The sequence below is a fragment of the Halictus rubicundus genome, chromosome 3 (genome assembly GCF_050948215.1).
Source record: "Halictus rubicundus isolate RS-2024b chromosome 3, iyHalRubi1_principal, whole genome shotgun sequence".
In the NCBI taxonomy this organism is placed as follows: Eukaryota; Metazoa; Arthropoda; class Insecta; order Hymenoptera; family Halictidae; genus Halictus; species Halictus rubicundus.
This window is the reverse complement of record NC_135151.1, coordinates 6,227,852-6,241,270: the sequence shown is the minus strand read 5'-3', so window position 1 is coordinate 6,241,270 and position 13,419 is coordinate 6,227,852. Positions and strand designations below refer to the sequence as shown.

The window sequence follows — 13,419 nt, the reverse complement described above, 5'->3', positions numbered from 1 at the left end:
TTATCCCAATTTTATGAACTGATCCAGTGACTCTGATACACCCCCAAATTTGAACAAATTAACCCTCACTCTGCTCAGAAAATTTTTGTTATCCCACTTTTATGAACTGATCCACTGACTCCTACACACCCTTAAATTTTTATAAATCAACCCTCACTCTGCTCAGAAAATTTTTGTTATCCCAACTTTATGAACTGATCCACTGACTCTGATACACTCCCAAATTTGAACAAATTAACCCTCACTCTGCTCAGAAAATTTTTGTTATCCCACTTTTACGAATTGATCCACTGACTCCTACACACCCCTAAATTTTTATAAATCAACCCTGACTCTGCTCAGAAAATTTTTGTTATCCCAATTTTATGAACTGATCCACTGATACACCTCCAAATTTGTACAAGTTAACCCTCACTGAGCTTAGAAAATTTGTATAACCCCAATTTTATGAACTGATCCAGTGACTCTGATACGCCCCCAAATTTTTACAAATTAAACCTCGCTCAACTTAGAAAATTTGCATTTCCCCAGTTTTATTGCGCAAAGAAATAATTAACCACAAAGGAGTTGTATAGAAAAAATAATGGTTACACTTCTCGCAGCATCGCTGTGATCAGAATATTGTTGAGGCATTCAATAGGAGCGAAAGTATTTTAGCTCGAAAGCGCATTTAGCAGCGTGTCGAACTAGGAGGTACGATTAAACCGAGAATGACCTATGAATCTGGGTTAATGGCTGGCCACCACGTGTCGGTAGTTCTGTTTCTACTTAGCTTGCAACCCCTGTCCAAGGGTGTCGGCGGTGGACTCCCCTGGCGACGACCTAGAAAAGACGCCACGATGTCCCATTGTTCAATTTACTCTCACCCCATGGACACGCTCGGCGTCCTTCTTCTGTCGCGGGCTCGCGTGTCCAATTGAAATTAAGTTTCCCTGGGACGCCGGTTTCCCGACGTTCACCGCGGAAATTGAACGTAATGCCTCCCGGGATTACCGCTGTTATCGCCGCGGCTTTAAATTGATTTCGAATATCGATTTTAATTAGGCGAATCGACGGCGGTGCGAGCCACTCCTTCGCCTACGAGGTCTCTAATGTCCCGATAATTGTGTTTCAATTTGATGGATTCACGAATACACTTTGAAAATATAATTTTTTCGAGAAAAAATCGAAGGTCATATTCACTTTTCTGGAACGACAATTCATAACATGTCCAACGTAGTATTGTATCTGACATCGACACGAACTCGAAGATGTTCAATATCTCGGTGCAATCGTTCCACAACTTGTTGAGGAAAACATGTTTAACGAGTTCTTATGAACGCGTAATGAGTTTAATGAGTTATTAAAAATGAAGAGAATTTTATTAGTTTTTAATAGTTTTCAGAATTTCATTGATTGTACATTTTTCGTAGAGGTTAAGAAGAAAGACGCGTGATCACCCAAAAGTATTCACAATTGCAGTAACAATTAGGAGACCTGCTTCCAAGTGAAATTAACACATTCGTTACCAGCTGATCTGGTTAGGTGAACGTCTGGTGCCAAGACCTGTTTAATTGGAATTTTAGATTGAATTTTGTTTATACGAATCACACAGGAAAAATATCAAATCCTAACACACACAAATTCCACTCAACGGTATTGGCAATCCCGATGATGGGTCACATCGGCACCAACATTATTAGAGCGATAGGGTGAAGGAAACGTCCGCAAAAATACATCATCATCGAAATTTTAAATCGTGTTGAGCAAAGACTCTTTATGAAATCTCTGCGTAAAATGGATCACAATCTACCCCTAAACGTTGATATGTTTATAGTGGAGCCTAACGTTAAGACCTGTGTTTATATCCATTCTTTTTTCAAACTTAACCCTTAGCACTCGAATGGTGAGTGTGAGGCACCACTAAAAATTCAATATATTTTTTACATTATTAAATTCGTTTGCATTTAATAAATTACTAAACATTTCAGTCTTGCACGAGTAAATGGCACCATTTTCGTATGTATAACATGACAAAAATATATAGAACGGAAATATTCCAGGTCGGAAGAAATGTTTCGTTTTCGAGTTAAAATAGCTTCGAGTGCAAAATTTCCGAAAAGTCTGTTCCTTTTCCTTCTCTGTAGCATTGTAACTCCAAAATTGTAAAACAAAATGAACTCGTTTAACCCCTTCCCGTACTTCAACGAGTCTTGTGATGAAGATTTTGGCCCAAACGTAAACATCACGAGTCAGACTTCCGGAATGATTTACAAATGACACTATGTCACAGGTATTTACATTTCGGCTAGTATTGCAACTGTTTTCGAGCATCACTCTGGTCCGTTTACCGCACGTTCAGCCCTACCGTTCGAGCCCGGATTTCGTCGAGCTAAATGGCACGGGAAGGGAGGAAAGAGTCTAAAGAGTTTAAAAAGAAAACGAATCACCTAGTCAGCGAAGTATTCGCGGCTTTGACTGAATTTTCCAAGCGACCCCTGCTTCCGAGAAGAGGGCTTCTGAAGTTACGAGCGCATTAAATCCGCGGATTTTTCGCGGGGCCGCAGTCCCATTTCGCCGGACAAAAGGTGGGACGTCTGAAAGCCGCGTACATCCGATCTATACATCCTCGGCACAGGCGTCCAAGGTGAATGGGAAGACGCTCGGCAATGCGCGATGCATCATAAACCAGGTATCCGAGTAAATGCAATAAAGGTACGACGCAAGAACTGGCCGCAGCTTCATCAGGGAGGTCTTGCGAAATGGGAGGAGGAAGGAAAAGAGGAAAGAGAGGATCGTCCGTCCTTTACAAGCGGAGAAGGCTAGGCCACCATTGCATTGGGATTCAGCCGGTGCCGCTAGCCTACACACGAAAGAATAACGGACGTGCCTGAAAAACCGCAAAACCGTTTTGCATTAGGCACACGCGCGTTACGGGCGGTGATGTCATCTCGCTGACTCCCCGGCATCGCCAAAAAAAGGACCCGATTCACGCTCGCGATTCTGTCACGAATGGTACACGTCATACCTGCCACGTTATCCTTACGTGACTCTGCTCGCGGCTGCCATAATCGCGGATGTGTAGTACGCTTCATGAACGGAGGGTCCGAGATTCGTCGAAGACCCTCGTCCGAGGGCCGATGACCCTACGTCTCGATACGTGTGAAAACGATGTGCACGATATTTCGACAAAATCTAGCCACGTGCGGAACCACCAAAAAAAGGAAAGAAATTTCAATTTTACCTCAATTCGTTGCAATCGAGGTAGACACAATTTTGATTTTCTTGAGAGATCTATTAATCATTTCAAAAAGCTAAAAATATAATTACATCGCTGCTTTGAAATCCTTTCTACACCTCCAAAAATGCTCCTACCTATTTTTCCCATAAAATTCGCAATCTGTTAGCGATTACTTGCTAATTCTCGATCATCCTCCCTCTTCTCGGATTGGATTCTCCATAGGAGATTCAAACCCCGTGAATGACCGCGTATCTCTTCGTCGACGAGCACCATCGGCTAGAATTCCTTCCTTCTAAATCCACAATTTACTAGCGACGACGACGACGGGGGAGGGGCCATTGGACGGTCGGAATTAGATTTCTAGTGCACGGCATGCGCTTAATTTCAGGGCAGCACAGCAACGTGCGCAAGCACATCGTTTTCTAATAATACCGCCATAGCCGCGTTTCCAACAATGCTTCTCCAACGTGCGTTCGAGCCTGTCCGGTGCTAGAAGGTGTACCGTTCGCCGAACAATGAACACGACACGGGGTGGGGTAACGAAACGGTAGAACGAACGAAATAAGAGGTCCACACCCTCGGCTGCGTGTCTACACCCAGTTTACCCCATTTTCAGGCACGTCGACCTCTCTCTGTCTCTCTCTGTCTCTCTCTCTCTTTCTCTCTCTTACTCTCGTGTGTCCAACGGCTTCTCGTTCGTTCGACTTTAACTAGAAACCGCGCCCTTATTAGCGAAAAATATGGATCGGGCAAACCACTTGTCACCGGCCGGGCCCCGGACAACCTCCCTTATTCCCGACTTTTCTGATTTCGTTATGGACGCCCTCGCCGGCCAAAAGCACGCGATCTGACCCACTTCGAACCCGCCAGTAGAAGAACGGCCCCTCGCACACCTTCCGGAGCATGCGAATTTTTATGCGGGACTCCCGAAACGGTTGGTTGCTAAATTCTAGTATTTTGCGCGGAGCAGGTTCGACCCTTCTCGAATCTTTACAAGACCAACGAATATAGACTGTGGCTGCAATGGCAAATAAATATTTGTACTTGTCTTAGAATGCTTCGAGATTGGTAGACATGGAACCACTGAAATATAATCAAAGATGTGAATAGCTGAGAATATTTTCGCAAAGGAAAAAGTTAGTTCGAATGACCTCGGGAGTCACCCCTTTCAAGGAAGTAAAATACTTTTGGGACATTCTGTATATGTTATACGTCTCTTTTTTAATATTCATTGTGCTTCAAGAATAAGTATAATTAATATAGGCACGGTAATTGGATCCATCACCGTATAGTTGTTGTTGTTTCTATTATGAATGTGCGACGGAACGCATATTTATCAGAGTAAATTCAGTAGATTATGCCACTTCGAATGAACGTCTATTCAACGCGAATTGCCATTGATAAAATTTGATGCTCGCTTTATTGTGTTTCTTTCACGGTCGTAGATAATATTAGTCTATAACGGACGAAAAAATTACACGCGATTTTTTGCAGTGTGTGCGTATTTTGATTTCATAGGCACCCAAGGAACATGAAAATAAAACACAATTGAAGCGATTCGGCGTCTCTCCTACGGTTTACCTGGCATCCTATATGAATAAATATTGTAAAGAGATATTAAAATGTCTACAATTCGTATGAATACAATTACTGCAATGCGACGCTGTCCCCGATTCAATACCGAAAGGATTTTCAGATTCAAAATGGTCTTTTGATAAGGTCCCGGCGAATTTGAAGGCGGACTAAATTACTCCTTGCTTTGAGCCACACCACGCCCCCGCAATCCTTTGTCTCAGGTCGATAACGTTTGCCGAGCGATGAGATTACATTCTGGATTGAACGTCGAAGGATGCTCGGAGATACAAGCTGGTTGCCAACCGGGCGAGGCTAGTTTAAGTATATTGTTAATTGTGTTTGGTCCAATTTAATCGGAGTAAACAGGCGATTTGCGTTTACATTGTTCGAGGGGAACATTAATATATTCATAGGAGACGAAGATGACGTGTAAAATGGTGGAAGGCTGCTTTACAAAATGTTTACTGCGAGGTTCCATATCGTGAAGTATTTGATATTGTAAAATAAAAAAAATATAGTAAAGCTTTAGCAGTCCGTATGTAAACGTTTGCTATGTTTTAATGCTTTGTGCTTAGATGAAAAGACTCGATACAATGGGCACCATATAATGAGGGTTAATCAATTCTAGAGTTTTCAATTTTTTTTAAATTTTCTTATGTACAATAATTTTAACAACTAGTTCACATTTATCGCATCACTCGATTTCGCGTGGATAATTTCAATATTACTGGTTACATATAATAACGAAATTTTGTTGGGTCTGCAATTAATATGCACCGAACATTTGATACACGATGATGCCAATTCATTCTCTATTCCCCTAACACTCGCAGCAGCAGAGATGCAACTGATAATATTCGAGCGATGAAATCAATATTCCCAGTACTGTGTAAACTGAATTTAATTATAAAACCGTCAATATTAATTACAATCGTATACATTAGAAACCAGCGAACGATCTAATTATGAATAATACTTATTCTCACGAGATCGGGAAGCATTCTGATATCCTTGAGCAACAGCGTTCATACTTGACGAAGATATAGCATTTTATAATTAGAATTCTCAAGTGCGACGAAAAATAGTTACCCAGCATTCGCCCGTTACCCAATACTTTTTTTATCTAGATACCGCAACAATGGTCACTCCGTCGCTATTAAAAGCTATTTAAAGAACAATAATCTCAACCTGTATCACAGTTGTTACATAAAGGACACTTGCGATTCTGAGTAACGGAAGTAGCAAAACTGTTCCCAGTTAATACTATGCCAGACTGTAACGAATCAAAATGATTAAATCGTACAGATTACAATTCTTGAATTTACTCGGATCTTTCCGTGGGAAATAATTAAATAAATCTTTTCATTCAAACACGCATTGCAATGCTAACCTTTAAACAACTTTAACCCCTTGTCCTACAACAACGAGTGAGACTCGTGGTAAGAAATTTCGACCAAAAAGAACAAGCACGAGCAAGACCCGAGGTACCTCCTTCGGACCAAACGTAAACAACACGAGTCACGCTCGTGGCTCGCGATATCGGGAGTATGTATACTGAACAGGTAAATGGCTCGATGCGTGACACCGACCTTCTTGTTTATTTCTCTTGTTAAACGACAAAGCGTGTATAGCGGATTCGACCATTTTCAAGTGAACTGCGACATTGTGACGGTCACATACAGTATTATCTCCGTCAAAATTTTATCCCCACCACTCGGGGGTCACCGACGAAACCAGTCAAACGGCAACCATTTCACCATCGTATTCGTCTCGTTTAACACTTTGACTAGAAACCTCAAAAATTCCATAAAATCAAAGTAAGTTATTTAATGACATAAAAATTGAAAAAAAAATTAAACGTATCATATTGAGTAGTTCCCCAACTTTCTTGCATTTTACAGATCCTAATTGACCCTTTGCACTCGAAGCCATTTTAACTCGAAAACGAAACATTTCTTCCGACCTAGAATATTTCCCTTCTATATATATTTTTTCATGCTATACATACGAAAATGGTGCAATTTATTCGTACAGTACTCAAATGTTTAGTAATTTTTTAAATACAAACAAATTTAATAATGTAAAAAATATTTTGAATAATGATACAGCAATTTTTAGTGCCGCCTTACGGTCGCCATTCGAGTGCTAAGGGTTAACTTTGGTACAATGAATATATTAACGCAAAAATTCATTTTGAAACCCGGACAAATAATTCCGTCACCCACATATGGGTGACACGGCAGTGAACGTGTTAAAATTACACCGAACACGATATAGTTGCGATCATAATTACTTGTGTAATAAGCGATTAAAGAGAAGCAGAAAGTCGAAGCGTCGAACCTCGGTCCCTGTTTCTTTTTCAATCGTTGTCCTTCTCGGCGTTCGGCACACGACAAAGAATGTAGCACCTCTACTAGAACTGTCGCGACGACGCGACAATTATTACGGAGACACTGCCGTGTCTGTGACGGTGGCAGCGAACTTGTCGAGTGAGTTAAGCCTAGTCATTTTTCTAAAGCAACGCTGGTCACTTTTAATGTTAAAGGGCATAGCAAGAAGATCGACTTCGATACTGCGCGTGGTACAAAGAGGGAGAACAAAAGCTTGGTACCGGGGACGGTGGACTGTAAGCGGGTTAGAGCTCGCGATTAATCGAATTTCCTTTGAAATTCTTCGAGTGTCGCGGTGTCCTATGCAAATAAGTCGAGAGTCACAGTTCCGCAACGAGGGGCCGTGAATTCGCAGAGTTTCGCTAAAAGTGAACGTTACAACGGTGTAATGGAACGCGACCGCCAAGGCGGCGGCGGCAGCGGCTGTCTCTGTGTTTCCTTGCGAGAACGGTCGCTAATTAAACCCGACTGTTCTTTTGTTCCAGCTCTGTGCAAACCGGCGAAGAGCGCCGAGGGCGAGGACTACCCCGATGACGATCCACCATCCGAATACGATGACACCGTTGACGACAACGACGATTCTGGAACCAGCGAGGAACCGCCTCAAATCGTCTCCACAGCAAAGGTGATACACACGACCAATGGGAGCACGATTTGGCTGCCTTGTACCGTCAAAAACACAGGTGAGTCATACCACTGACAATTCGACTCGCATCTTCTTCTCCGGCACCGTATCTTGCAATTTCGAAAATGCGCCTCTGCATTCGTACCTTTACGGTGTTATTTCTTCATTTCTTATTATTACTTTTTTTAATTTTTATTCCACACTCTTTTTTACTTTACCTACCGGAACAGGTACTTACCTGTTGATTTCACGTTGAAGATTCTTGTAACCATTTTCATTTCCTATGTAAATACTTGAAGTAATTTCTCCTGAGAAGATGGACGACGAGTCTCCGAGTAAAATTGACGGTCTGTTAGAGACATTTTTGGGCCCATAGACAGGCTGGCAGGATTCTAAACGTGGGAACGAACGCAATTTTTGCAGAGAACGTGGCAGTAACGTGGAAACGAAACGACGAGAACCTGTACTACGACTCGACGCCGATGACAAAGGACAGCATGAGAATTGTTCGGCTGCCGAACAACACGCTGGTGATCCACAACGTTACGGTGAACGACGCGTCCGATGATTACGAGTGCACTATTCTCCAAGAACCGCCCATCACCATCAAGCACAAGGTTGTGGTTGACGACAACAAGGTTGTGGTTGACAACAACAAGGTCCGCGTCTACCCTGCGAAGACTGTTCGCGCGAACGCCGGCGAGACCATCACCCTTGGCTGCGACACTTCTATACAACCTTCTCCTGAAATCAAATGGTACCACAAGGTAAGAGTAAGTTCCCTCCAGTTACGATACACTCCTCTACCGTTGCAAAAGTTGCTTTTAGAATTCGACGAGGAAAAACGATTCAACTTCAACGAACCAGCCGAGCACTAGAAGGATTAAGGAAGAATTAATGGTATTCTAGACTGCGGATTTTATGACAAAAATTGTCAGATTCAATACAAAACTGTAAAAACACTTGAAGAATCTACAAATCTTGCCGGAATACTTCCATGCTCTTTTAAATTATTGACAAAATAATTAAATCTGTATCTAGCTTCTGTGTCTTGCGTTTAATGCAGACATTTCTTCCGACCTAGAATATTTCCCTTCTATATATATTTTTTCATGCTACACATACGAAAACGGTGCAATTTATTCGTACAGTACTGAAATGTTGAGTAATTTATTAGATGCATACAAATTTAATAATGTAAAAAATATTTTGAATAATGATACAGCAATTTTTAGTGGCGCCTTACGGTCGCCATTCGAGTGCTAAGGGTTAAGTTACTGGACTGCGGATTTTATGCATTTAGAAGATACATAAAACAGGAAAAATGTTCGACGAATATTTCAATACTCTTACATTAGTTTCGACCTACGAGTCCCATTAAGCAGAGAAATCAATTTTTATTTTATTCCAGTCCGTTGCAACTGAGGTTGAACACTTTTCATTCGCATAAAGATCCGTGGTCTAGTCATTGTAGAGGTAGATTGAGATACATCTTGCCTACGAAAATCCTGAAAATGGTAATTGAATTTACTGGCTCGTTACAGTCGATTAGGATCCCGAACGATGGTTACCCCAGCAACCAACTGACCCTGAGGAACGTTAGCAAGCATAGCAACGGCGTCTATCATTGTTTGGCAGAGGACGGCTCTGCGCACCCGCCAGTGGGACTGATCACGGTCATCGTGAATTGTAAGCATACCGAAAAACTTGCTCCAGAATTGCGGTGGTCCACCGTCTCTATATTTAAACCGTACCGCAAACGGCGCGGAATCGGACCTGATGGCTGATATTTGTTTTCGTAGACGCTCCTGAAATAGAGGCGAAAAAGGAGACGGTGCACACTGGACTCGAGGTCGAGTCAGAACTAACGTGTGTGATCCACGCGCATCCGGCGCCCAGGGTGCATTGGTACAAGGATCAGAAGGAGGTCCGACCGCAGGCTGGGAAGATCGAGATGAAGACGGAGAAGAATCATCATATTCTGAAAATTCTGCACACTGAACAGGAGGACCTTGGGAAATATACGTGTGTCGCGGTGAATGAACTTGGAAAAACCGAGAAGATCTTTGTCCTTACCGGTAAGTATCTTTTAGCTAACGGATATCTATTGTGTATGTCTTATAAGGAGACCGCAAACCCTTGTCGTCACGGATTTAATTGAGATTTTGCAGAGTTATAGATTAGTAGACGCTCAATAGTTTTCGAGATATTTGTAATTAAAGTTTCGATATATAACTGTGAAAATGCCAATTTAGTTCACAACATTGCCAAGGTGTGGTGTAGCGGTAGCGAGCTGAACTTTGTACGCCGTAGGTCCAGGTTCGACTTCCTTCGTTGGTAACATATTTTTTTTTTTTAATATTTTACACGTAAAAATGTATTTTGGATGCTAAATAACAATTTGTCATACACTTCTAAATTTAGAATAGGATACAAAATTGTAGTTATTTGCTGGAAAAAGGAAAAGCAATCGCAAGCAGAGAAGACGCTATAAAATTACATTCCCTAACACACTTTCAACTATGTGCACCAATTTTTAAACCTACGCTACGATATGCATGGTTCGCTGCAGGATTATCTACGGAACGAGAAGTTTTCGAAAATGTAAACCAACTTTGCTTTGCAACAGAAATACGTGAAAGTAATATGTTAATGCAATGAAAGCGCATTGATTCAATGTGCAAAATGTTTTCGTACATTATGTTTTCCATGCTTTTACGATAGGTACCATTGTTGCACATAACAAAAATTGTAAGTATTGTATTTGATTTGTATATTTATTCTGTGCAACGTAGATTTTTATATCATACTTCCTTTGCTTTCAGGTACGATTGATATTATACAAACTCCAGGAAGCGAGATGGAAAGCTACATCGACGGTTTTGATTACTATTTATTGGTTTTTGTATATTGTTTTAATATGATTTTTTATATTTTCTTTTTTCTTGTTATTTAGAATTTATAATTGTCTGTTATGTATATAGTGATAGATCTAGTAGTTCTTCTGTAAAATAATGAGTGTTACTTTCAATTAGCCCTTTAGTCAATAAAAATAATTTAAAATGTATTTAGCATCCAAAATGCATTTTTACGTGTGAAATATTAAAAAAAAATAAAGTTACCAACGAAGGGATTCGAATCTGGGTCAAGGCGACCTACGCCACACCGCTGCTTGGTAACTTTGTGAACTAAATTGGTATTTTTACGATCATGTCGAAACTTTAATTACAAATATCTCGAAAACTATTGAGTGTCTGCCCCTATAATGGGGTATTTCCGTAACCAGGAGAACTAAATCTATAACTCTGCAAAATCTCAACTAAATCTGTGACGAGAAGGGTTTGCGGTCTCCTTGTTAGTATTTTTGAGGATGTCTGGTAGGGATTCTCGTGGTGGAAAAGTGAGGCCTAAGTTAAACTAGCACACAAGTGTGGGCCAGGATCCAGTGGATTCAGTAAAAAGTTGGAAGTTCGTATTTGTGTTGATTGTACATTATTAATCTTGGATAACTCGCGGATCTTTGTGCATAGTAAAAGTTGCCTGCATCATTTGTAAGAAACGGGAGCCAAATAAAATTGTCATTCTTGCTTTGGTCATTTTAACAAGCTAAAAATAACACATCGACATTCTTACATTCTTTCAATTCTTTCACCGTTTTAAATTTCGTCTACTCAGTCTTATTGTAAATGCACAAAATCCGCAATCATTCGAAACTTGGTCCAGTGTTGTAAATTAAATCGAATCCAAACGCTGAAGGAAGGCGTACAAGACGAGTGTCCTATCTCTACCACCTTGAGTTGCTAGTCAATTGTTTGTTACATGGAAAAATGTGTCCAAACAGAAATTGCATGGCGTCCGAAACTAGTTCTTTCGAACTAGTTTTTCTTCTGTTAATAATCTTCCTCAACTTGAGACTGTTGCTCTTCAGGTGCTCCATCACAAGCTTCAATATTTGGCGGTGAGGTGACCAGGACTGACAAAGGTTTGATCCTGAAATGGAAGGTGCAGAGCTACTCGCCCATCACCGAATATAAGGTAAACAAAGAAGTTCTTATTGTGCAAAACGAGATATCAAAATGCATTCTATCGTGAAATAGAGCTTTTAAGGAAATCAAATATTTTTTGGTGGTAACGAACGGCGAATTTTGTTTGCAGTTGGAGTACCGTCGCAAAGGGACACACGAATGGATTGTTGTGAAACCGACGGTGACGAACGGCCAAGGCACACAGTTCACAGTCAAACACGAGATCGAAGGACTTCAGCCGGAATCGTACGAAGCGATTCTCGTAGCTAGAAATGAGTTCGGATGGTCACAACCCTCGAAGCCGTACACGTTTACGGGAGGTAAAAGTTACATCCTAGATAGTTAGTGTACCATTTAGTGTACCGTTGATTCTAGATGTACCGTTATCTTTTTATAGAACCAAAAAATATAGATAAGCGTACATCTAGATAGAGAAGATCTTGTGATATTAACAGTTTATCTATCGGGAACCTATTAATAGGATTTTCAATAATCGTGTTCTACTAAAAGGGAGCTTAAAAATGATCTCTTATACAGGGTGTTCGACTACAGGTGGGAGAAAATTTAAGAGGTGGTTCTCCATGAGAATGTGAGACGAAATTGAAGAGTAAAAAAATTGTGATTTCGGCTTCATTTTTTAGTTACTAACAATTAAAAATCCGCCTAAAATGCGGCAACCCGGCCGACAGAGGTGTGTGTTGCGCACGTTATAGAGGCGCGCAACAGTCACGTATCAGTGACTGATATTCCGTGTGCCACGCAAGAAGTTACCTGGCATGAATTCGGCGTGTAAACCGTCCGATTCGCACGCATTTTCGGTATTAGCCGAATTATTGGCTAAAGTGTGTGACGTCAAAACCTAACCACTGGTTGCGAGCGAGAACCTCGATATGATACGCGACTGTCGCGCGCCTTTATGATGTAAGCAACGTACACCTCTGTTGGTCAGGTTGCCGCATTTTAGGCGGGTTCTTGATTGATAACAGTTCAAAAATGGAGCCGAAATTACAATTTTTTCATTCTCCATTTTCGTCTTATATTCTCATGCAGAACCACCCTTCAAATTTTCTCCCACCTGTAGTCGAACACCCAGTATAATAATCCAAAACGAAATTATTAGATTACGATATTGAAGGTGAGTTCTTGTTTTACGATTGGAATTGCTATTGCTGTCGAAGGATCTATTAAAAAATCCTTAGCCTTCCAAAAATTACGAAATAATCACGGGTAGATGATGTGTTAACACATTACACAAAATAGTATAATACATTGAATAGGACTGTTTGATTAATTACGTGTTTTTTTCTGTTGCTTTACAGAGTACGTAATCGAGGAAGCAGAAAATGGTAAGTATCGAACACGAAGTAACCAATTTATTAAGTGAACCAGTAAGATGATAAAATCAATGATAAATTGATTGATTCTATTAGCAGTTGAAAGCCCAAATAGTGCTGCATCTCAACCCACGTTAGCCTTGGCAACATTATTCCTAGTCGTCTCGTCCTGTGCCTTTTCAAGTCTGTAATTTACTGAATTTCTTAAACTATGTAGGTAAGTATCTTGATTTCATACATCTTAAATATC

The 13,419-nt window shown here is 40.8% G+C and overlaps 1 protein-coding gene across 2 annotated transcripts in view; it reads left to right on the top strand.

Moving 5' to 3' along the window:
• The window catches only part of LOC143352507 (neurotrimin), a 120,993-nt gene that overhangs the window by 105,230 nt on the left and 2,344 nt on the right, over positions 1 to 13,419 (top strand). The window contains exons 2-9 of one of the 2 annotated variants that reach the window (XM_076785036.1): positions 7,671 to 7,868; positions 8,234 to 8,577; positions 9,355 to 9,499; positions 9,613 to 9,888; positions 11,739 to 11,845; positions 11,966 to 12,155; positions 13,155 to 13,181; positions 13,269 to 13,386. In XM_076785036.1, coding sequence (XP_076641151.1) covers positions 7,671 to 7,868; positions 8,234 to 8,577; positions 9,355 to 9,499; positions 9,613 to 9,888; positions 11,739 to 11,845; positions 11,966 to 12,155; positions 13,155 to 13,181; positions 13,269 to 13,360 — 1,379 coding nt within the window. In that variant the 3' untranslated portion in view covers positions 13,361 to 13,386. Of the gene's footprint in view, positions 1 to 7,670; positions 7,869 to 8,233; positions 8,578 to 9,354; positions 9,500 to 9,612; positions 9,889 to 11,738; positions 11,846 to 11,965; positions 12,156 to 13,154; positions 13,182 to 13,265; positions 13,387 to 13,419 lie in introns of both variants that reach the window. The other variant, XM_076785035.1, reaches the window with a different exon arrangement.